At 64.0% G+C, this 24089-nt stretch overlaps 1 protein-coding gene across 1 annotated transcript in view; it reads right to left on the bottom strand.

Moving 5' to 3' along the window:
- Positions 1-4987: 4987 nt before the first annotated feature.
- FAM53B (family with sequence similarity 53 member B) overlaps positions 4988-24089 on the bottom strand; it is a 40067-nt gene continuing 20965 nt past the window's right edge. Inside the window, 4 exon segments of the mRNA XM_023745256.1 lie at positions 4988-5440; positions 6648-7312; positions 7315-7416; positions 18148-18202. Of these exon segments, the coding sequence (XP_023601024.1) occupies positions 5108-5440; positions 6648-7312; positions 7315-7416; positions 18148-18202 (1155 nt within the window). The 3' untranslated portion in view covers positions 4988-5107.

The raw sequence follows: 24089 nt of genomic DNA on the forward strand, positions 1-24089 counted from the left end.
GCCAAAGACACAGGGGCCATAACTGGAGAGGAGTCCCCTTGGGGAAGCTCCACTTAGAAGATTAAATCTGTTCTTAGAAAATACTGTCACCCACACAAACCCGCCCCGGCCCTCCAAGGTCCTCTGTGATGAGGGTGGTCCCCGCGCCGCCCCCCCCGGCCCAGGCTCCAGGGTTGAGGGCCGGGGAGGCCCCAGTGGACTGGGGGTCAGGGCTCCCCTCCGTCCCACCTAAATCCCAGAGGAAGAGAAGGCTCTAGCAGACTGAACAAAGGCAGGTCCAGGTGCCCCAGACACCAGGCCTCCGAAGACGCCCAACACGGATTCCGAACCCTGGGATGGGGACCCACGCTGCCCCGCACCCTCCTCCCGGCTCTGGGACCAGCCTACGGCCCCACCCTGCCCGGGGAGGGGGGTCTCTCGGGGGCCCAGGGCTGGGCAGTTGGGACGGTCCATGGAGCAGAGGGCAGGGGCCTTCATTCCTCCCACCCCCCCATCCCCCCTCCCCCGCACGCTGGGCCGCAGGTGCCGCTTGGGAACACGGCTCCTCACGGGTCCCGGCTCCCTGGAGGCCACTGTTAGCGTCCCCACCCCGGCCTGCTCAGTGTCGCCACTTCCAACTGGACTTTCGGGCCTTGGAAATAATCCAAGGTTAGCCGACTTCATCCAGCACGGGGACAGCTGTCACCTCAGACCGTCTAGACAGCTCGGACAGTGGCCACAGCGGAGCCAGATGGGCACATGAGATCCCAGCTGCTGTCCTGGGGCGCGCACTGACCGAGCCACCTCCCTGTCCTCACACCAGAGAGCCCGCGTCCAGGCCGGTCTGTCCCACCACGGCCACCACAGCCCATGGGGAAAACTGCTTCCGGCCAGCCCTCAGCCCCGGGATGCCAGCCCCACTCCCCCCAAGCCGAGGGGACACCGAGATGGGATGGGCCTGGACCCTAAGCCCCGCCCACGTGGAAAAAGCACGGACCTCGAAGCAACGCCTGGCCTGGCCATGCCGGCCTGTGAGCTCGGCACTGCACACAGCCGGCGCTCAGTCAGTGCACACGACCTGAGCAGCTCTCAGGGCTGCTGCTCCTGGAGTCGTTGGCTGCAGAGGCTGCAGGCCCCACATTCCTATATGGCAGGGGCGCAACCTAGAGCCATGAATGCCATTTTCCAGGAAAACCGGGGAGGAGGCTGCCAAGCCCCGAGGACCGGGCTTCTCTGGAACGTGCTGCCTGGCCCGGGGCCTCGCCTGGGCCGTCCCACGCCGTCCTGGCGCCCTCTGGGCTGGCGTTCACTGCTGGAGCGCCGGGGAGTGGGCGCCCCGGCCTGGGGCCTGCGGGGGGTCAGCCGCGCAGACCTGGCTCGGAGCCTGGGTGGGGATGGATGCACAGCCCAGTCATCAGGGATCCCCGGCTGCAGGACAGAGGAGGGCCCTGCACTGTGGCTCACTGTCCCCGGCCACACATCTTCCCCCGGCAGGCGCAGTGTGCGCCATTGGCGGCGTGGCTACCAGCTTGCACAGCACCCGGGTCAGCGCCCTCCTCAGCGCCTCCCCGAGGGGCCGGGTCCCAGCTCGGAGGATTTCAGCAGCACCTTGTCTGTCGCCGTGGCCGGGGCACAGCAGCTTCTCACGTCACTCTCTCCACGGCGCCCCATGTTCCCGTCCTGGCTCTCAGTTCTCAGAAACCTGGGTAACAACTGCTCACAGTGAATTCTCCGCGGACGTGCGGGTGCGTCTGTGCCCAGACAGGGCCCTGGTGGGTCTGGGGGACCTTCTACACGCCCTCTGTGCAGAGAGCCCAGCAAGGGGCCTGCTGCAGCCCCCCCACCCCCAGCCCACCCCCGCTCCACCAGGTAAACGCATCCCAGGGCCCGGCGGGTCCAGGGGAGGGCGGGCGCCCGGTGGCCTGCGTGATGCGTGGTGTCTCCACCCCATGGCCACTGCCACGGCTCACGAAGGAGCTTCTGGTGGCTGCGTCGTATTCTGGAACCAACCATTTCTTTTGTTTTGCAGGACAGGAAAGAAGCACACCCCGCCCTCCCCAAAAGGCATCACCCAGGGTTTACTATGTCTAACCTTCAAAGGGGGCACTGCTCATCTTTTGGCCATAAATAGGCAATTAACACCCACCCGGCACCCAGTCACACAGAGTTCCTGCCAGTGGGGGACCCAGCACTGGCCCCGCCGTCTCGCGGCGCCTGCTCTCCTTGGCTCCCCACTATGACCTGAAGCAGCAAGAAAGGGCAGGAATTCAGGGCCCTGACCCCGCAAAAACCTTACAGATAAAGGGCTCGTGTCGACGGGAGATTCTCGTGGGTGCGGCTCCGGAGAGCAGAGGCTGTGATGCAAAAGGCCAGGCCCCACGGGAGCCCATGGCGGACAGGGTACGGGCCCAGGCAGGCGGCCGGCGTGGGGCTCCGGCCTGGCTCCTAGTTAGTCACACGTCCACCTCGGGGACCTCTCTGCCTGCCCATCTCCGGCCCTCCCTGCTCTCGGGCCCGCAGGCTCACCGCTCCTGCCAGGGGGCGCCATCCGACATCCCGGTAAGGAAGCGGCCTCTTCACCCGAGTCCAGAACCGGGAGCCAGTTCCCAGCGGGTCAGGCAGTGTTGGCCCTGAGCTGCAGGGCAGGGTCCCAACCCGAGGGCAGTAACGCAGCTCAGCTACTCGGCTCGAGCCCTCGGACCAGCCACGGGAGCCCCAGCCCCGGGCGTGGGGGCGGCCGAGACCCCAAAGCTGCACCTGGACCCTCCTGAGACGCCCTCCCGGCAGCGCCCATGGAGCCGACTCAGGAGCACTGACCCTGGGCCGACGTGGCTCTGGGCTTGAGTTCTTACACGAATGACCTTTCTTTTTCATCCTCACCCGAGGATATTTTCCCATTGAGTTTTAGGGAGAGTGGAAGGGAGAGGGAAACACAGAGAGAAGCATCGGTGTGAGAGAAACACATCGATTGGTTGCCTCCTGCACACGCCCCGACCAGGGCCCAGGCCGGGGAGGAGCCTGCAACCGAGGTATGTGCCCTTGACCAGAATCAAACCCAGAACCCTTCAGTCTGCAGGCCGACACTCTATCCACTGAGCCACACCTGCTAGAGCTGCACACAAATGATCTTTAGCGTTGCCAGCGATTGGATGAGAGAAGGCATCGGTACCCTTGTGGAGAGCGGCTACAGCGTTCGGACAGGTTCAAGCCTGGGGCTAATGAGAGGGCACGACCCTCTCGTGGCAAAGCCACGTGCAAGTCCCAGCACAGTTACAGCCAAAGGCTAAGGTTGTAATCTCGACCTTATGGTCCCCACCTGTGGGCCCACGTGGCTGAGTGATGTGGGCTGCGGGAGGGGCAGCAAGTAAACAAAGCTTGACCAGGTGCCTGTAACTGAGTGGATTTGAAACCCGCAAGAACGTTGTGACCACGCCCTTACTTTGCTCGTGGAATCTGCTACAAATTAAAGACTCGGCTTGCAGGCCGTGGCACTCTCCATCAGAGAGGGCAGCGTCCCACCCAGCCCCAGCTTTCTTCTCTTGTCTGTCTCTCCATCCTTCACCGCCCCCCCTCAGGCTCACCCATGGCCGTGCCGGCTCCGCACACACCCTACCTGTGGATGGGGAAACAGGTGCGGAGAGGTCACATGAGTTGCCCAGGATGAGGGTCGAGCCCGTCCCATTGGCGCAAGGCCCCGCTCTCCACCAGCCCCGCCGCATGTCTGGCCCACACGCTGCCTCTGCCCTGGCAGCTGCAGCGACGGGGCGCCCTCTCCCCTCCTCTGTGGGCCCCAGGGGTCCAGCTGATCAGAGGCAAAGGCCAGCGGGTCCCCAGGCCCCTCCCACGGTGGCTTCCAGGGAGCGGGGCTGCAGATGCTCAGACGCTGCCCGGGGGTCACAGGCCACAGTCTCCTGCGGGCTGGCCTGTCTCCCAGGGCCCGTGCCGCCCCAGAGCGTGACCCGAAGCCAAGGCTGCCCCCAGCACGTCTGGGCAACTGGAGGGGCTCCCGTCTGGGCAACTGGCTTAAGAAGCAAAGCCCCACCCCCCTCCAGAGAGTCCCGGGCACCCCCAAGCTCCACGGCCTCCCATCTCAAACACCTGGGCTCAGAAAGGCCCTCCCGCGTGGAAAATCACCACGTGGCTAACCCTGCCCCCGGCACGTCCCTCCAGGGAGTAGGGGTTTGTCAGGACTCCCAGTCGCTCCGAAGGTCTAACCAAAAAGGCACCTGTCACCTTCTCCCTGAGCCTCTCGTGCACCTGGTCCGGGACCCACGCACAAGGGGCCCCTTCGTAGGAACGCACAGTGGGAACCCCTCCCCCCAAACACCCGATGTGCAAACCAAGGTCCAAGGCCCATGACCCAGCGAGAAGACAAGGCGGCGGGGAGCACGGAGCAGCACCCACCCTCAGCACAGCCTACCAGCCACGGAGCGTGCCGCTTCCCGGCAGTCACGAAGGCTGAGGACAGCCACAGCCTGCGGGGCGAGGGCCCAGGGGCAGCAGTCCACGGGCCGTGAGTGGGTCCCTGCCCACACACTGGTGCGCACACACCAGCTCCCGGGGCCCAACACGGGCCCACAGGTGCCAGGCTGCGGCCAGGCCTCTTTTCAGATGCCGCCCTGGGCCTGGCTGCCAAGGCTCCTGGGAAGGCAGGGCCCGCCTCCTGGAGCCATCAATCACCGCGGGAGGCGACGCAGGCAGAGCCGCCTTGCGGGCGAGGGCTGGCAGGGTCACGGGCCTGGGGGGGCTCCGAGTCCGTCCCCAGGGTGCTGGCCCCGGCCCATGGCACACACTTCCCAGAGGTCCCCCTGCTCTCTCCCCGGACTCTGCCCCCAGGGCCTGGGCCAGGGGAAGGCGGGCGGGACCGGGCGGCCTCCTCGGGACCCGGGGACGCGGCCCCTGCGTCTGGGCACAGCCCCAGCAAGCGATGTGTTTTAGACGTGCTCTGCCCGGTGAGGACGGGAGACACCTCGGCGGGCCAGGGGGTGACTCTGTCGCGTGGCTAGTAAAACGGCGTAACATGTGTACGTGGTTTTTATTACCCATCTGGCTTGTTAGGTCATAAAACACGCTCAGCATCACACATGTAACCGAAGCCACTGCTCACACCTAGAACTCGGGGTTTCCCTCAGAAGTCGCCCAAGCCGTCACCTTGCCAGCCCTTCACCAATTTAAACTTCTCCCTCGGAGGAAAATTCCACGCGGCTCCAAGGTAAATGCATGTGCCCGATCGAGGTCCAGCTGCCAAGTCCTCGGAGACAGGGGCACGGCTGGAGCGGCCGTGGGAGAAATGGAGACGAGAGCCAGGGGCGGCGGGCGGGCTCTGCCTGGCCCTCCTTGAGAACCACCCCCCCACAACTCCACGGGCTTCGGGGGGCACACCACGAGCTTGTCCCCCAGGCTGGGGGTGAGCTCTGGACTTGAGACCCTGTACCTCTTCTTTTGTGGGGGGACCGCCAGGCTGGGAGGGGGAACCAAGAGAGAGAGGAAAAGCTCCGGAAACGGAAGCTGCATGTTCCTTCTGAAACGAATCAGGCCGGGCCGGCAGGGCAGCCCGGGCACTGCAGGGAGTGGGCTGAGCCGGCCTGGAAAGGAGTGGCTGTGACGAGCCTGCCCAGGTGGCCACACGCTGCCAGGACAAGGCCGAGCCCTCACTGCCCGGCGGGTCTCCCTCCCGGCAACGACCGATGCTCACACAAGACCCGAAGCGACCACGGCCGGACCAGGGCCTCCTGGACGCCGAGCCCCGAGCGTCGAGTTCTCCCCACCACACCTGCCGGCCCTTGAGTGACAGGTCACGGGCCAACCCTGCCGCCGGGGCCTCACCCGTCATCCGACCTCCCAGGGAGAACCAAATGCGGCGACGCCCCAGCTCAGAGCGTTAACTCCAAGTTCATCCCATTCAGATCAAGGTCAGTGTGAGCACAAGGCAGGGCTCTGAGACAGAGGACACAGCGCCAGTGACGGGCGTGTGGCCCGAGGCCCTGCCTGGCAAACAGCGAGGCCGGGTAGACACAGGCGGCACGGGGACCGTGGTCGAGTGTCTTGCTGAACTCACATTTTCGACAGTTTAATCAAAGAACAAGGCCTCGGCCATCTCTCATTCTCTAAAGCCATAGCCCAGCCCTGATCGCAGGACCAGCCCATCCTGCCAGGCCCCCGCAGTGCCCGAGGGAAGGGGCACCAGGGTTTGGTGTCACTGGTCTGCTCGCCCACGCTCTGCCTCTCGCCACCTCCCTGCGTCTGCACCCAGCACTGCTCACAGGGACAATTTCTGATTCAAACGGAGAAAAACAGACACTTAAACAAAAATCTCGCCCGGCCGGCGTGGCGTGGGGGTTGAGCATCAACCAATGAACCAGGAGGTCAGGGTTCGATTCCGGTCAGGGCATGTGCTGGGGTTGTGGCTCGATCCCCAGTGTGGGGCGTGCAGGAGGCAGCCGATCCATGATTCTCTCTCATCATGGATGTTTCTCTCTCTCCCTCTCCCTTCCTCTCTGAAATCAATAAAAACATATATTTTTTTAAATCTCATCTTTCTTTGGATAGGATTTAAAATACAAGGCGAGGCCCCCACTCCTGAGCGCCTGTGAGACGTGCCCCGCACCCGCCCGCGGGCTCCCGGAGCGTCCAGCGGCTCCCGAGGCCCCTCCCATGCCAGGCCTTACCTGTGCCATCTTGGCCAGGTCCAGGGAAGGCCGCTGCTCGGGCCCGTCCTCGGGGCGCCGCCGCTTGACGCCCACCTTCTTGTCGTTGAGGACGCAGGGCTGGGAGCGGCTGCGGGACAGCCCGCCGGGGCGCCGTGCCAGCTCGGGCGTGGAGGCGGGCGTGCTGCTGGCGGAGGGCGCACAGAACTCGGCGAAGGAAAACTGCTCGTGGGAGCACGAGAGCGACCGCTGCATGTCCAGCCGGGCGCCCCCCGCGGGGCTCAAGTCTGGGCTCCAGAGGTCAGCCTGTCCGCAGGTGGCCGCGCCGGGCGCCCCCGGGCCGGCCTGGCCCCCGAGGTGGCGGGGAAAGCCCGCGGGGTCGCAGGGCGAGGCGAGCGCGTCGGGGCGGGACGGGAGGCTGAAGCTGGAGCTGCGCTGCATGGTGCCCGGGCCGCCGGCGAGGCGGGGCACGCTGCCCCCGCTGTAGCAGCGCCTCTTCTCCACGGGGGTCCAGACCCGGGACCCCAGGGGCCGCCAAGAGGTCCGGCAGCTGGACAGCTCGTCCGAGAAGGACAGTGACCGGCACTGGCGCTTGCTGGGGGGCGCGGAGGGGTTCCCGTTGTGGTCGCTGAGGCTGAGGTCTTGGATGAGGCTGGTCACGGTGCAAGCGGTCGCGCTTCGGGTGCACAGGCGCCGTCCGGGCACGCTCGGCAGGCGCTCCAGAGGCTGGCGCTCGGCGGGTCGATCTGAAGGGGGCACTTCCTGTCCAGGTCTCGCCATCTGTCATTTTCTGGATCAAAAATGACAAAGAGCAAACAGGACGTCAGCAGGCCTCACGCCAGCTGGGCTCCCTTCCTCACCCTCCTCCCTGGGGCCTGGGCTTTCTACGGGGAAAGGCCCCTGAAACCACTGGCCCCCGTCTCCCCTCACGGAGGAGAAAGGGGCTCAGAGAGGGACCTGAACCCGGCGCTGAGCTAGAAGCAGAGCCAGGCCCGAACCCGGTCCCCGGGCCCCGGGGGGCTTTCTTTCTGACACACGGACGGCCTCCCAGGAGGGCCCAAAGCATCCTTTCCGCGCCGAATGCCTTCTCTCTTTACAGATGGGAACCGCCCCACCCCGCCCACCCGGGGGCAGCAGAGCTGGGCACAAGCCCGCCACCTCCCGTCTCATACGCTGTGGCTCAGGCTGGGACTTGGGGGTCCTGGCCGGAGACCGTCACCAGAAGGAAGTCGATGGATGCGTCAGGGGTCCAGGTCCATGGGGCTGGGGGTGCAGCCAGGGTACTTGACCCGGAGGCCGATCCCATGACAGGCCTCTGGGGCTAGAGCGGCCCGAGAGAGATTTTCCTTCGGTCTGGCCAGTGGGGAACAGAGCAGGACGGTCACCAATGTCCAGCTCAGCTCATCCTGAGCCGTCCGGGCCTTGGTGCACAGCAAGGCTCGGTACTGTTCCTTTAACGGAATTTGATACATTGTTACCTACAATCACCTGTCGGCAGGAAGCATTTAAGCTGCTCAAGAATGGTCCACCAAGACCCCTCTATTCATCACTTTTAATCAATTTCAATTGAAAGTTGAAATTCAATAAACTAATAATAAAGTGACATTAAAAGAAACGCCAACTAACATTGACTGAGTCACGACCGCCTGGATATCTGATGTAGGACAGTTACGCTCAGGACACACGTGCGTATTTCTGTGGGATGAGGTTCTGCAAAAGGACAGGAGTGACAGCAAAGAACTCCGCTGCGGGCCGGCCGTGCGGCTGGCGAGTAAATCATCGGGGACGACACGGAGCGTGAAAGACCCGGCTCCGAGACCGTCGACCGCGTGGGGAGCTGTTAAAGATGCTATGCTGACCTCACACCGCCGCACAGGAAACGGGAGAGAAACGCTCTACACGGCGCGACTCCGATTTAGTGAAAGACACAGGTTACACGGGCGGGACTGGCCGACGGGGCTCAGTGGTTGAGCATCGACCTAGGAACCAGGAGGTCGCGGTTTGATTCCCAGTCAGGGCACATGGCCAGGTTGTGGGCTGGATCCCCACCAGGGGGCGTGCAGGAGGCAGCCCATCCATGACTCTCATCATTGACGCTTCTCTCTCTCCCTCCCTCTCCCTTCCTCTCTGACATCAATAAAAATACATATTTTAAAGACAGTAAGCAAGGAGGTCCGCAGTGAGTGGCAGACAGCTGGTTGGTTCCATTTTTTCCTTTTCCTACAGTGTCTGCATTTTCTCTAAGAACACGTGTATTTCCAAATCCATGGGGGAGGGGGCATGGCCACCAAGCCCGCTAGGCTGTGCCAGGGTCAGGGTCAGGGTCAGGGCCCGGGCCTGCGATCCCAGCCTCCTCTGGGTTGGCTGCTGCCTCTCAGGGAAGTTCCCACAGAACAACACTGGCCACCAACTTCTCTTCTGGGACGAGGCACCGAGGAGCCAGATGGTCCAGGCATGCGGCCGACTGAGGAAGGAACCAGCGGGCCTCCCCCGCCCCCACCCCACCAGCGGCGAGGGCCCCTCGGTGGCCCCTGCTTAAGACGCACCCCAAGAAGGCGCCTCTCCCGGCCCTGGGAACCAGTGAGACTACAGGGACCGGCCCATCCTCAGACGACACCGCTTCCTGTCGCATTTCCCTGGAGTTTCCCCGTCTCTAGGGGAATCGTGGGAAGAGGGGAACTGGGAGCCAGGTGAGCCTGGCCATGGTGCCTCCCGCCAGGCCATCCCGTGGGCTGGGGGCCTCTGGGCCTCTCTGGCCTCCTACCTGGTCAGTCCCACGTCCTCACCGCCTTCGGGGAACCCTTGCAGGCCCACCCTTGCCGCGGCCCATCCCCGTCCGCCGCTGCCCAGGGCCCCGCGGAGAGATCGCATGCGTCTGAGCCCGGCAGCCCGGCCCTGCAGACTCGTCTCTCCCCAGCAGGCCCCATGCTCTGGGCACACTTCCTGTGACGTCAGAGGCAGCCAAGGATCAGGCTGAGTCAAAATCACCCTTGAAAATACCCAAAAAACCCCTGAAGAGTCACTCCTAGGCACCAGATACTCTTTATAAAACTGGAGTTTGGCCCAGCCGGGTGTCTCAGTGGTTGAGCGTCAACCCACGAAACAGGAGGTCGCGGTTGGATGCTTGGGTGGCGGACTCCCTCCCTAGCAGAGGCGGGGCGCGCAGGAGGCCGCCAACTGATGATTCTCTCTCATCATTGATGTTTCTAGCTCTCTCTCCTTCTCCCTTCCTCTCTCTGAAATTAATAAAAATATACATTTAAAAAAATACAACAAAAAACCCTGAAGTTTGATGAACTGACTGCAGCAATGAGCACGGGTAACATCTATCGGCAGCGGTGGCGTTCGATTTGTTTCTAGGTTAACCACAAACCCGCCCCGGGACGGGCCGCGTGGCTAACTGAGGCGCCCTGCCTGCCTGCAGGATCCGTCCCACTCTCCCCGGTCAGCCTCCCTGGCCTCAACGTATAAAACGTCCTTGTAGCCGGAGAATGAAAGGAGCCAGTTCTCAGCTCAGCCCACTGTTAAAGGCAAGTGCAGGGGTGGGAGTGAACCTCAGCTGCTCTTCGCGGCTTCACACCTTTGCGAAGGGGCAAGGCCTGGAATGACCTCCCGCCTTCATCCTCCCACCAGCAGCCTCGCACCCACCACCGAAGAGCCACCTGGAACATCATTTACCTGCCCATCGCCTTCCCCTATCGGCCCCCGGGCACCACGGCTCTGCCTAGACTTTCAGTCCTGAGGCCCACACGGTCCCTGACCTTAATGATCTGCTTCCGTGTCTGCTGCTGGGCACGAGCGCTGGGGCAACGTCCAGGCACGGCTCCCCCCGTGCCAGCAGGGAGCGGGCACCCAGCAGACCCCGCCGGGGCGGGGCAGGAAGCAGCGAGTGACAAGTGCAGACAGAAGCTGCAGAGCAGGCCGAGGCTGTGTGCTTGGTCTCACTTGTCTTTTTTTTTTTTAATATATTGTTATTGATTTCAGAGAGAAAAGAAGAGGAAGAGAGAGAGAAACTTCAATGATGAGAGGGAATCATGGATCGGCTGCCTCCTGCACGCCCCCTACTGGGGGTGGAGCCCACAACCCAGGCCTGTGCCCTGACCGGGAATCGAACCGTGACCTCCTGGTTCATAGGTCGACGCTCAACCGCTGAGCAGGCCGGCCGGGGATCGCACTTGTCCTTGCCCCCAGCACACGTCCCCCTTCCTGGGCCAGGCAGGCCCAACCTGGGCGGGTCCTCGAGCCCCCACCCCACGGGCTGTGGACGGGTGTGTGGAAAGCAGCCAGGAGGCTGGCTGAGGACTGACCTCTGAGATGCTGCGAACACGCAGCGCCCTTCCCAGACGCCAAGCGCGGCTCTTGTGCGTCGAGCCCAGCCAGGTGGCCCGGCTCTGTCTGCGGGCAGATACCACGGAATTGTTTCTATCTTTATCGCTCCGAGAAGTGTGTATGAGAAAAGTAAGAACAATGGGGCTATGTTTAGCCTCGTGTTTTCCCCCTTCGCTCAGGGACAGAGAGAGGCCTGCTGGGTCGGGTCACCAGACAAAAGAAACAGGAATAGGAGGTGGTTTTCAGCGGCCAAGCGCCCTGGCTGCGGGCTGACGTCAGTGTGCAGAGGAACCGGGCGCCGAGGAGCGGACACCGGACGCCCGCCCCTCCCTCGAGTCCCTTCTGCGCAAACCACCACAGGACTCTTCCAACGGCGACCAAGGCCACCGACTCCGGTCCGCTGAGCAGGCGGCACTGGAGGGCGGGAAGGGTGTGGCCCGGGTTCTGGGCTCAGCTCTGACCTCGGTTTCCGCAGTGCAGACCGAGGTGACAGCTGGTGTGGGAACTCGGGGACTGCGGGGCAGGGCCTGCGAGGGCACCGAACAGGCTGGCGATGCTGGCGCCACCCCTTGGGGCCCGGCTCTGGGGGCTGTGGCCGGAGGGGGCTGTATGCTCCACACCAGGACCCTCAGCGTGGCTCCGGGCGCCGGCGGGAGCTTCCGGGTATTTGTTAGAAAGCAGACCCAGGTCAGTCCCGGACCTGCAGACAGGTTCTGGGCGGGACCTGCCTGTCAGCACGTTGCCCAAGGCGTTTCCCTGCGAAAGGGTGAGGCCCCCCCCGAGGCCGCAGCGCACATTCCCGCCCCCAGAAGCGTCGGGGGGGATGTTCCGGTCCCTGTGCTGCTGGTGCCGGACCCCACTGCCCGTCGTGCGGTGCTGCTTGTCTTGTTGGGCCGATAACGAAGCAGACCATGGAGGAAAGCGACCCACCTTCCACCCCCAGAGTCCCTTTCACAGCGGAGGGCCCCCAGGTGTTCTGGGGGGGAGCCCACAATCTGCGGCCTCCCGGCCTTCCCCCGAGACACCTGTGGCTTCTCAGGGAGGTTTCTGACATCACGCTCGGCAGACGTGGGCTCGGGGGTGGCACGAGGCCGGGGAGCTCAGGGGGTGGCACGAGGCCTGTGAGCTCAGGGGGTGGCACGAGGCCTGGGAGGTGGGGCACCCCCAGTTCCGTGCCATCCCCACCCTTTTAAGCCCCAGGGAGCATCGGAAGTGTCCCTGCTTCCCTGCTGAGCCCATCTTCGGGGGCTGAGACGCTACGCAGGCGTGTGTGTGGGAGCCATGTACCCACAGGGCCTGCCTACAGACGAGAGAGGGCAGGTGGTGGGGGGGGGGGGGGGGCTGGACAAACACACAGAAAGCCCAGGGGCCATCCGGCTCCCCGACTGGTACACGGACCAGCGGCCTCAGGGGCCCTTCAATGCGGGGGGCCCCAGACTGAGCCTGGGGTTTCCGGGAAGCTCCCACGAGCTGGGGGCACAGGAGCAGCCCCCCCACCCCAGCACACAGGGGCCAGGAGTCAGGCCCCCACCGCACTCACAGGGCTCGGTCCTGAGGCCCCTGACGCAGGAGGGCGAGGCCTCGGGTGCAGAGATCAAGAGCTCGAAGGAGGAAGCACCCAGGGCATCACACACTGCGTTTAACCCCAAACGTGCTTGTTTCCATCCCGCCCGGGCCGGGGGGAGGGGGTATTGGTGGGGGGAGGCCAGGTTCTCGGGGACGACCAGCCTCCGAGGTTCCCAGGCAGAGGACGCTGCCCACAGCGACACCACAGCAGAAGCGGCTTCTAGAGAAGGTGACGCACCTGAAGCGCAGCCCACGGTGCGCAGCCGAGGCGGCGGGGTCTCCCGCAGACCCAGACGGCTGACTCATCCGTGGAGTTCACACCTGCCTGCCCGTGCTGACGAGGCCTCCTGCCCTGTCCTGTGGCTGAGCGGTGCTAGCAGCTCTCGGGGCTGCAGGAACACCCCCTCTGCTGGCTCTGGGGGTGGAAGCTCACAACCTGCCCTGTGGTAGCCTGGGAGGCCGGCGGCGTGGCTCCGAGGTTGAGCACTGACCCATGAACCAGGAGGTCACGGTTCGATCCCCAGTCAGGGCACAGGCCCGGGTTGTCGACTCGATCCCCAGTGTGGGGTGTGCAGGAGGCAGCCGATCAATGATTCTCTCTCACCATTGATATTTCTCTCTCTCTCTCTCTCTCTCTCTCTCTCTCTCTCTCTCTCCCTTCCTCTCTGAAATCAATAAAAAAAATATTTTTAAAAAAGCTACCAGACCTCAGAGAGAAATCTTTCTGTCCAGCACGGTTCAACACAGCCAACTGGTTTCCCCCGCAGACACCAACGCCGGGAGCCCCCGGGAGCACCCCTCAGGCACGGAGGAGACGAACAGCCAGGTAATGAAACACGGCGGGACGGGCTTGTCATTGAAATGCTGACAAACCGGAACGGAGCGCACGGCAGGGCTGCTGCAATATTTTTACGATTCCTTTTTATACATAATGTATGACCCTTCTGCTCACGCCGCCTCTATGCCCTGCCTGTGAAGTAATTTACATTAATAAGTAATTTATTGCCATTAACTCCTAAAGTAATTATGGGCTTCCATCCATTGTTTTTCTTTTTAGCATACGAATGGTTTGCTCTCTGTCCGCGGACTCATATTTACACGACCCTTCCCAGTGGCCCTTTTGCGGCCATGGGAGTGCGTTCGCGTTCCCACGGATGTCAGATTCCCAAGTCTTCTCCTCGCCCGAGAGGTGAAGCGAATGGACGGCGTAGTGTCCATTGTCCCTGCAACTCAGACCTCATTTAACGGGTGCAATTGACCGGGGGGATGGGGGGCAGAGGGGGAGGGGAGAGCCTGCTCTCACCCCCACTTGCTATTTCACCAAAAAAGATTCAATTAGGACAGGTATGACCTGTGTCATGTGACCTGGGTCCATGTGAAGAAGCACTTCCCACTGCAAGTGATGGAGGCGGGAGGGAGCCGTGCACCAGGGGCCGGGCAGCCCCCGCCTCTCCCAGCACAGCCCCCCCCCCTCCCAGCACATGGGATTCCCTCGGGCGCAGCCACGCCCCTGCCGCTCCCACTAGAAATCCTGGCAGCAACAGGGGCTGGTGCCCCTGCCAGGCCTGACCGGTGGCCAGGCCACACCCAGGAAGTGGCCACTTGACCAAGGTTTCCTGTATCAAAAACACGGTGGCTCTCCCCCCACGAAGGTTTGCGGGGGGAAACCTGGCCGCACAGGGTGCTGAGGATGGGCTGGGAGGTAACCAAGGAAACCAAGAGGCGAAGGTGGGCTCTGCTGGAAGCAGCCCAGGGGCACAGGCCCTGCCCCCCTCCGCCCTGCCTCCCACCCACACCTCGCCCGGCTCTGCTCTCTCCTCCCTGCGCAAAAGCACAAACCACTTCTTTGTATCGAGTTCCCAAACTGTGGAGGGGGCGGGCGGGGGGGGGGGGACACAGAGGTGGGGAGGGCCTGCGCCCCAGCTCCTGGGACGGAGAATGGAGTACTTTACAGAGACGCAGGGTGAGCCCTGGACTGTGAGTGAGGCATTTCTGTCTGTTTGTTTTTGCTAATCCTCACCCGAGGGTATATTTCCAATGATTTTTTAGAGAGAGTGGAAGGGAGGGGGAGAGCCAGAGAGAGAGAAACATGGATGTGGGAGACACATCGATGGGTTGCTCCTGCACGAGCCCGGACCAGGGGCAGGGATCGAGCCTGCAACCTAGGTACATGCCCTTGACGGGAATCGAATCCGGGACCCTTCGGTCCACGAGGTGACGCTCTGTCCACTGAGCAAACCGGCCAGGGCAGTGAGGCATTTTGCATTTCATCTGAGTGGGTGCCGAGGAGGCTGAGCTACTGGAAAGGGCGGCTTTTAAAAAGGAAGCGAACAGGCCGAGGCGCTCCCCGCCAAAGGCGCTCGCCCGGATTTTCCAAAGAACATTTAGGAAACGCGAACGCGTTCGGCTTCAGCTAGGACGCTGTGGGGCTGCGGGGAATGACGGGGTTGCAGGGCCCAGCTCAGCTCTCCCGGGAGACCCCACGGACCAGGCCCAGGCCACGAGCCCTTTATCTCCAGGAGACAGGCAGGGCAGGGGTTGGCGATTGTAAAAATGTGACGTTTTATCTCTGCTGAGCACTGTCAGGCTCTGGAAGGGCCCAAAACCCGCCTGAAAAGTCTGGTCGGACCACAGAAAGGAGGCACGCCCGAGATGAAATCGCGCTGCCCGGGATGCCCTCCCGGCTCCCAGCCCGGGGCGAAGCCACACCTCTGTCCCGGCTGCAAGGGGCAGGAGCGGTCACCTGAGCTCCAGCAGCGCAGGGGCGGGCCTGGGGAAGCCTAGGCCTGCTCACGTCCCCGCCTCGGCCAGTGCGGGAAAGGCAGGAGGCGGAGGGCTGAGCCGGCACCCCCTGTGGGCTCTGGTCTCTCGGATTCCTGCGAACACCTGCCATCAGCACGATGAGGAGACCGAGGCTCGGGCACATGTGTCCCCAGCTCCGAGGGCCGACTCGCTCTCTCCCTGCACCAAGCACCCGCACGTAGTAGTTACTCAATAAACACCTGCGAGAACAGGCCGCCGAGAGGAGCCCAGCTGTGCGCCGTGCAGTGCGCTCTCGGGTGGGTCGGGGCCTCTTGGATCAAGGAGGGCTGAGCAGCGGGCAGATAAGCATGTGGGAGGGAGAGACGCTGAGGAGACGGACCAGGGCACCCCACAGACCCGCTGCTCCCCGCGCTCCCCTCCTGCCAGGCAGGACCTGGTGTGGGCTGCACAGCAGGAGCAAGGCAGGACCCCTGAGGGGCAGATCCCCCGCCACTCTGCAGACAAGCGGGCCCAGGCCTGCCGGGGGCCCTGGGCCGGGGAGAGGCCTCTGTAGGAAGCAGGCCGCAGGCTCTGCAGGCTCAGCCCGGCTCGCATCTGAAGGAGCTGTCTCTCCATCTGACTGTCCCCAGGGCCTCTGCCTGGCTCCCTGGGCCTGAGGGTCTTCCCCCAAGCGCCTGCCTCACCCACACTCGCTCCCCAAGGAGACCCACGGGGTCCCTCTGTTTGGACTGGCGCCTCCCGCAGGGAGCAGGAGAGCCGCTTTCGTCTCCGCCCTCTTCCTCACCGTCAGTTACAGTGCTCGCTGCACCAGTCTCCTTACAGCATCATCTCACACAGCCTCCCAGCAAGCCCGCCGGGCAGGTGCTATCGCAGTAGCCACTGAAAACATTCTTTTGTTGTTCATCCTCACCCAAGGATATGTTTCCATCGATTTTTAGAGAGAGTGGAAGAGAGGGGGAGAGTCGGAGAGAGAAACATCCATGTGAGAGAGACACATGGACTGGTTACCTCCTGCACGCACCCCGACCAGGGCCAGGGATCGAGCCTGCAACCTAGGTACATGCCTTTGACCAGAATCGAACCCAGGACCCTTCAGTCCGCAGGCCAATGCTCTATCCACTGAGCCGAACCTCCTAGGGCCGTCGTAGCCATTTTACTATAAGGAAACTGAGGCTGAGAAAGCTAAGCAGTTCAGGGCGACTATCTGAGCCCCCCACCGCCCATGACAAACCCGCAGGAGCCCCACCTCGCATGGCGCACTCGGCTCTAAGGCCAGGGAAGCCGAGGCAGGGACGGCCTGAGAGGAGGGCCGCCCCCTCCACCACCCGGGCTCCTAGTCCGGCCGGTTCTGAGCTGAAGCCCAGGCCGGCTGGGCGTGTGGCCGGTCGCTGAGGTCTGTCGAGAGCTGTTAACCGCCTGGGAGGGTGCACTGGGGCCCTGTGTGGGGACGGGCCTCAGAAGCGGGTTGAGGGGGGAGCCAGGCCAGGTGATCCTCGCTGCCACTTCCTCTGCTGGCCGACGCCCGCCTGGGCTCTCCCTCGCTGTGGCCTGTGACTGAGAAGAAAGCAATTCCTACGCCCCCGACCCGGGCCCAGCTCTGCCCACAGGGGCCTGGGGGCACCTCGAGGAGCCCAGGTCTCCCCCTAAGTGAACGCAGCCCCTGACACCCTGCAGTCCCGGAGGCCCTGCGGGGAGCGTGGCCCGCCCAGCACCGCCCCCCCGAAACCCCCCCGCCGGGAAGTGGGGCTCATGGAAACTGCGGGGGTGGGGGGGCTGAGAAAGGGGCCAGGCGGCGAGGCCCGCGAGGGCAAACAGCGTCGGAGAGCCCGCAGTCGCCTCCGGGGAGCCTGGTGCTGCCTCAGCGCCTCAGAGAGACTCCTGGCCAAGGTGCCCCAAAGGGAGGAGCCACGGAGATGACAGAAAGGAGACCGGCGATGCTCCGAGCAGGAGAAAACCATGCAGGAGACCTGTCACCTTCCCAGCCCCCGTCTTTTTTCTTTTTTTAATCCCCACCCGAGGATATTTCTTCTATTGGTTCTTAGAGAGAGTGGAGAGGAGGAGGGGGGAGAGAGAGAGAGAACCGGGACGAAGCTGTGGCCCTTCAGAGCGCAGGCTGACGCTCTAACCGCTAGCCACACCGGCCAGGGCCCTCTCGGCCCCTTCTAAAGAACAGCCATGCTAGCGGGGACAGGGCTACCTTCTGGGGAGCGAGTCGGCCGTCGGAAGACAGCGCCTCAGAACCGCGCCTGCCCTCCGGCCCGTCCAGCCCAGCGCTGGGAGGCGTCCCGAGGAATCACCCAGAAGCAGACGCCGCTTCGACGTCGGGTCACTGTTACACCGGCCACCGGACACCCTGCGCCCCACAACCCAGAGGCTGCGCCACCAGAGCGCGTCCAAGCCCCGAGCGATGCCGCACCGTCCACGCATCGGCAGGGAACCGGCGTTTCACGCTGACGGTGACTCCGACGAACGAGAAAAGCATCAGAAACGGTTTCTGTACGTAGTTGTACGTATCCCTGTGCTCACCATGGACGCGGCCAGGAAAACAGTGCGAAGGACATAAAAACACCCCGACCTGGAGCAGTTCTCACCGGGAAGGGGCGGGGAGCTTTGTTCTGTATTTACCCTGCGGTGCCTTTTCTGAATCAAACAGAGACCCAGTGCTGTCTGCAGCAGGAACTGCATCTGTGGGCCACACTCCACCCCTGGCCCAGCAGCCCCTGCACCGCTGGGACCCAAATCGCCAGGACCCAGAAAGAGCCCCCGCGGCCGCCTGGGCCTGCGTCCAGCCCTCGGGTCTCCCCGGGGGACTCGGGCCCCGGTGGGAAGGCCGGGAAGGGCTGCCCGCCACTCGGTTACTCACCGGTCACTCCACAAGAGAGAAGGGTCGGTCCGTGGCTCATCTTCTTTGGCGGGCGCTGCAAACAACCAGAAAAGCCATTCACTCTCCGAGCCACAGGAGCAGGTCCGCACGCGAGCCTGCGCGGAGCCCTCGCCACCGCCACGCTCGGGCGGCTGCCTGTGCCCACGCCGGGGAAGCGCAAGGAGAGAGACGCGTTCGTCGGACAACGCCTGCCCACAATGCGGCCGGAGCTCTTTGTCTGAAGTCTCCAGTGGGTCAGGGAGTCTGGGCCTCCAACACCCACGAGAAGGCCCATGACCTCTGACCCCGGGCTTCTCCGTGGAGGGATGCGGAGGGGCGAGGGAGGACGGGTGATGTGCGCAGGTGACGGGGTCGGGGTGAGCCGAGGCCCCGCACAGCCCAGCCTGGGAGCGGAGGGGACCTCATGGTGGCAGGAAGGACCCCGAGGGAAGGGCCGAGGCCTGTGCCACCCACGCAACCCCTCCCAACTGAAACGGGAGCTCGAAGGTTGTCATTGCTCTCCACGTACAACGTACAGCGGTGGCACCACATCCCGCAGTGGCTCCCTTCCCGCTGGGGGCTGCTACCTCTCCCCCACCCCACCCCGGCCAGAGCAGAACACCATGGCTCCCCGGTGAAAACAGGCCAGGGAGGCCCAGCAGAGCCCCCTGAGCGTGGAACATCCCGGGGCTCCCTGTGCCAGCGGGGCCCCCAGTCGAGAGGCCTGTTCTGACCTCTGGGGGGAGAACAGGTGCCCGCCTGGCCTCAGGAAGAAGTATTCCAGACTCGTTCATCCAGCCCCTCCACCAACCTGCACCACGACTGCCCACGCAGGCTGGGGGTGGGGGTGGGGCTGATGGCGCAACGGAGAGAGAGCAGGTCCCAGCCCGGGAGTCGCTGGTCACCGAGGCCCTGACTTCCTAGGGCAGCCCAGGCCCTGGCTCTTTAAGGCCTGGGAGGGGGAGGGTGGAGCCGACGAGGAACACCTGGCCCAGCCAGATAAGAGGGGTGGCAAGTGCAGGGCACCCGGTCCCCACCCTGTCCCCAGCGCCCGGTGCAGGGACCTTTGCCCTCAGGTATGTGACCAGGGGCGCAGAGGGGGCGGCCGTCTTGGCCCCCAGGAAGCTCACAGTTCGTGGATGTCACAGTCACGTGGACAAACCTGACCCGACAGGGAGTGGGGCTGGAGGAGAGGGACCCAGACTGCGGGGCTGGGGAGCAGGGCTGGCTTCTGGGGGAAACTGGGAAGTTGGTGCTGAGGAACCAGAGGAGCTTACGAGGGGAAAAGGGGGTGCAGTCCTCCAGCGCCCCCTCCTCTGCGGAAAACAATTCTTATGTCATCAGGATGGCCACCCTCCCGGACTCCTGGACTCCAGGACGCAACCACCCAGTGCACAGCCCCGGGACCACAGCCCCCACCCCCGCCCCTGCTCGGTGGGCGGGAGGCAAACCTGCCAGGCGAGGAGCCCACAGAAGCCCAAGCCGGGACGGGCGGGGGACGCAGGAGAGAGAAGCGGGCGGCGGCCGGCGGACTGTGTGGGTGCAGGGCCGCTGAGGGGGGGCCACGGGCCACAGACAAGAGCGAGAAGCAAACAGGGAACCGACCCGCTGTCCCCTCGCTGCTGCGGGTTCCAGGCAGAGGGGCGCCTCGGGGCCCTCCCAGGGAACGTGGGCACATAAGTGGGCACCGCAGCGGCAGGGGCTGTGCCCACAGGAGGAAGCCCCGGGCTGCAGAGGGGGCTCCCTGGGCTGCCCCCACTCCCTCGCTCAGCGAGGATGTACTGTGTTTGCTGGGGGCCCGCCTCCCAGCTTGGAGGACCCACGCCTGGAATGTGAGTGCTCCTCACTCCCCCCCCCCTGCCCTGCTCCACACCCCCCACTCCCCACTGCGAGCCTGAGCCAGCCTCCTCACGGGTCCCCTGTGCCCTGGGCCCGTTCTCCATTCCCCCCCATTCTCCCAGCCCACACTGTTCCTCTCCAACGACTTCCCACAGCAACCGGAATAAAACCCAGGCTGCCCTCCCCCGCCCCCCCAAGCAGGCCCATGAGCAAGTCCGGCCCTCAGCCCCATAGCTCCATCCGTCCCGCACGCAGCTCCGCAGGACGGCCAGCTCGCTGCCACCCCGAGGCCTGTGGGGGGTCCACATGATGGGGTCTGGGCCTTCCTGTCCTGCGGCCTCTTCAGGGCGCCCTCCCCACCACGCGTGCTCTCGGGGTCTGGGCGCCTAACCAGTTCATTTGTTCCTGTGCTGATTCTGCCCCCGCCCCCCACCCCCCAGACCTGAGCTCCTTGAGGCTGCTGCCTTGTCCGGGGCATTCCCAGCTCACAGCAGGCTCCACGGGACTACCCGCTGTCCGGCCACTGCGGCCACCTGTCAGCCCCTCGGACTCCGGCCAATGGAAACTGACTTTCACTGGGCGGCCCTGCTGCCTCTCCAATCGCTGGGCTTAGGCCAAGTGGCCCCGGTGGGGAAGGGAGAGCACCGGGCAAGCCGGTAGGGGCGGCCCCAGGCCGGCCGGGTCCCCCCGTGGCCTCTGACGCTAAGGGCCCAGCGGGCCAATGGCTAACACTGAGATCTCCAACTCGAAGGAACCCCTTCGCCAGGTCCCTGTCCTAGGGGAGCCCCCCTCCTGGTCCGCTCGTTGAGCGTGTGGAACTGACGGAGGGGTGCAACCCTGCTTCTTCTGTGAGAAGCACCCCGATTCTGCACCAGGTTCCTCCCCCCCTCGCTGCCTAGATCGAGGTAGGACTGGGCCTCCATCTCCCTGGCATGGGGTGGGGACAGGACACAGGGTGGCTGAGCAGACACTCCTGGCCCAAGGCTCTGACCCGGGACCCACCCGGCGGGAACTCCTGAGCCTGCCAGCAGCACCCGCCTCCAAGACCCTGCGAGCTGCCCCTGCCCGCTCCGGGGTGTCATTCACCAGCCCTGCCAGTCCTGCCTCCTCCCAGCGCTCCGGGACAGTCACTGGGCGGGTCTGGCACGGACCTCGGAGGAGCCTGGCCGGCGGCGTGCGGAGCTTCCCGGGCCGGTGGGCAAGCCTTGGCCCAGCCACGGAGGATCTGCTAAGAGTGACGTGTGAGCCGAACCACGAGGAGAGATTTCTAAGTCAAACCTGCTTAACCAACATGGCATTTCTAGAGCAGTGCTGTTTTTTGTGGGTTTTCTCCAATATACTTTTGATTTCAGAGAGGGAGAGGGAGAGAAACATCAATGATGAGAACCACTGATCGGCTGCCTCCTGCACGCCCCCCACTGGGGATGGAGCCCACAACCCGGGCCTGTGCCCTGACCGGGAATCGAATGGTGACCTCCTGGCTCATAGGTCTATGCTCAACCACTGAGCCAGGCCAGCAGGGGAGTTTTTTCTTCGAGATACGTTCTGTTTGCTTTTTTACAAAAGGCAGTTTCACCCTCTTTCTTTTCCTTCTCCACTGCACGATGGTCCAGTCAGTCAAACTGGTGTGTGTGCAGCCCATCGACCTAATGATGGAGAAACGCTGACCGACGGCACAGTGGCCGGTTTAAGGCCAACCACAGGCGTGGCAGAGTCCGGGGCTAATCCTCCCCCTGGAGCAGCCAAAGGGAAATGAAAAGGAATCGGGGTCCCATCATGCTTCCTGCGCCCCGTCTGAGGCTGGGCTGCGGTGGACAGGCTGGAGCATCACCACCCCCACGCTTCCTAGGGAGCAGGCCCAGGCACCCCTGACCACTGGCCGGTGTCCCGGGACCCAGCACTGAGGTTCCCATGGCTCCAGGCTGCCCAGAGCTGTCTGACTCCCAGCGTCGCCGTATAAGATACAATTCCCACTGTGGGTGCCCCACTGCAGGCGGCCTGCCTCGCCCTCTGCACCTACTGGGGGAGGGTGAGCCGGTCGCTGTGAGCTGGGGGGCTCACCAAGGAGTCTCCCAGGACGCTGGGTGTGCGCACAGGTGCACAGACGTGGCCGGGCCTGGCTGGTGCCGGCAGGGCCTGGTGTCTGTGAGGCTCCTTAGCTCACGAGAGAAGGTTCTGGAATCAGAGCCTCCATGGGAAAGGCAAAGGCTGCAAATCAAATGGAGGCTTCGGGGGCCCTGACTCCAGTGGAGACACAATTCCGGTCTCTCCTCGGTGAGGAGCTCAGACAGGGCATGGCGGCGCTCCCTCTGCCCGCGACCCGCTTCCGCCCACCTTCCTTCTGCGGATCCTAACGGGGTAACCGTGTCACCACTTCCTCCTGCGGCGCGGGGTGCCGGGAACCAGTGCTCACAGATGAGCTCACACTCAGGCACGTGAGGGGAACCAGCGGGGCGCCCCAGCCTCTGAAGCGGCAGGCGGGGAGGCCATGGCCGTGGGAAGCAGAGGGAGAGCCGGCCCCGGGAGAAAAGAGAAGCTGGGGAAGGAGAAGCGCCCTTGGGGGTGTAACGGGGCCTGGCTCCCAGGCTGGGGGAGCTCAGGGGTCTGTGCTCGCCCCGGGGGGAAGGCACCCAACTGCCTGGGACCCTGCACGTCCCAGTTCAAGCTTCAGGGATCCTGGGGGGCTGTGAGCCCGAGGCCAGCGCCAGTCACCGGGAGAAAATGGCCCTCGGAGCCCAGGCCGCTGGTGCCAGGCCTGACGAGGCCACGAATTCTTCTGACTGAGCAAGGGGCTCAGCCCTGGCCTCCTCAGTGTGGCCGCTGCGGGGCAGGCCAGGAGGCTGGGGAGGGGTGGCGCCTGCAGACCTCAGAGGGACTGAAGCCCCGCGGGGAGAGGGCCTGGCGGCAGATGTCACTCTGGAGGGAGAGGACCCCCGGGGGCGGGCGGGCAGGAGCTGGGGGAGCTGTCCCCGAGGTCAAGCGTCTGGGCGGCCTGCCAGCAGAGCTAATGTTAGAGCAGGAGGAGGAAGAGCCGGCCGCAGGCAGAGGGAAGCGGCTGCAGTGGGGGAAAGGGGAACCAAGCCGTCGCGCTGCCCATTGTGCAAGCCACAGGGGCCGGGCAGAGCGGGGCGGCCCCCCTCGGACAGGCAGTGTCCGCGCGCCTTCAGTCTCCCAGGAGCAGGGCCAATCCGTGGTCACCGGCGTTTCGTTTTCAGAAAAAGGAGAATCAGAACCATTGAGTGGGCTCCTGGGAGGCAGGGAGGGGCTGGCCGGGCCCCAGGAGCTCGGTCCGCCCGCCGGCCTCTCCTCAGCCAGCACTTCCAAGGCCCCAGTGACTCCCTGCAGTTTATTTTTAATATATTTTTTTTAGTCTTCACCCGAGGATATTTTGATCTTTTTCCCACTGATTTCTAGAGAGAGGGGAAGGGAGGGAGGAGGTGGGGAGAGAGACACATCGATTGGTTGCCTCCCACACGCACCCCTACTGGGGCTGGGGAACTTGCAACAGAGGTGCGTGCCCCTTGACCGGGAATCAAACCGGGGACCCTTCAGCCCACAGTGACGCTAACCACCGACCACGCCGGCCAGGGCTTTCTCTCCTCACAGCCGAGCCTCTGGCACCTGGTCCCCGGAGGCCAAATGGCCTGAGGTGACTCACATTTTCCTCTTTAACCTCAAGTCCCACTTCTGCTATCTCCTTGGTCTGAGGAGAAAACAAAGAAGAAAGCTGTCCATCTTCCCTGCTGTTATCTTGATGGCATTTACTGAGGATGATGCTGCCGGCTGAGCAGCCCACGCAAAACCCCCACTAACTTCCTCTCAACCTGCCGGCCACTCAGCCCGTTCTCGGCCGCGTTATCTCACATTCCGTCTGGGCATGTCATCGCGAGGCTGGGATTATTAGGGTCTTTCTGGGCTGTTTGGTCCGAGCCTCCCCGCCCCCCGCCCCCCCCCCCCCCTGCCAGGCCTCGTCAAATCCTGAGGGACCTCAGCTGGGAGGGAGCCGGGCTGGGGCGGCTGGAGGTCTCGGTGCAGGAGACAGGGCTGGGCTGGAAGACAGCAGCTTCCTGGCACCGAGCCCGCGAGCTGTGACCTGTGCCCCA

Source organism: Myotis lucifugus, unplaced genomic scaffold (genome assembly GCF_000147115.1).
Source record: "Myotis lucifugus unplaced genomic scaffold, Myoluc2.0 scaffold_526, whole genome shotgun sequence".
Taxonomy (NCBI): Eukaryota; Metazoa; Chordata; class Mammalia; order Chiroptera; family Vespertilionidae; genus Myotis; species Myotis lucifugus.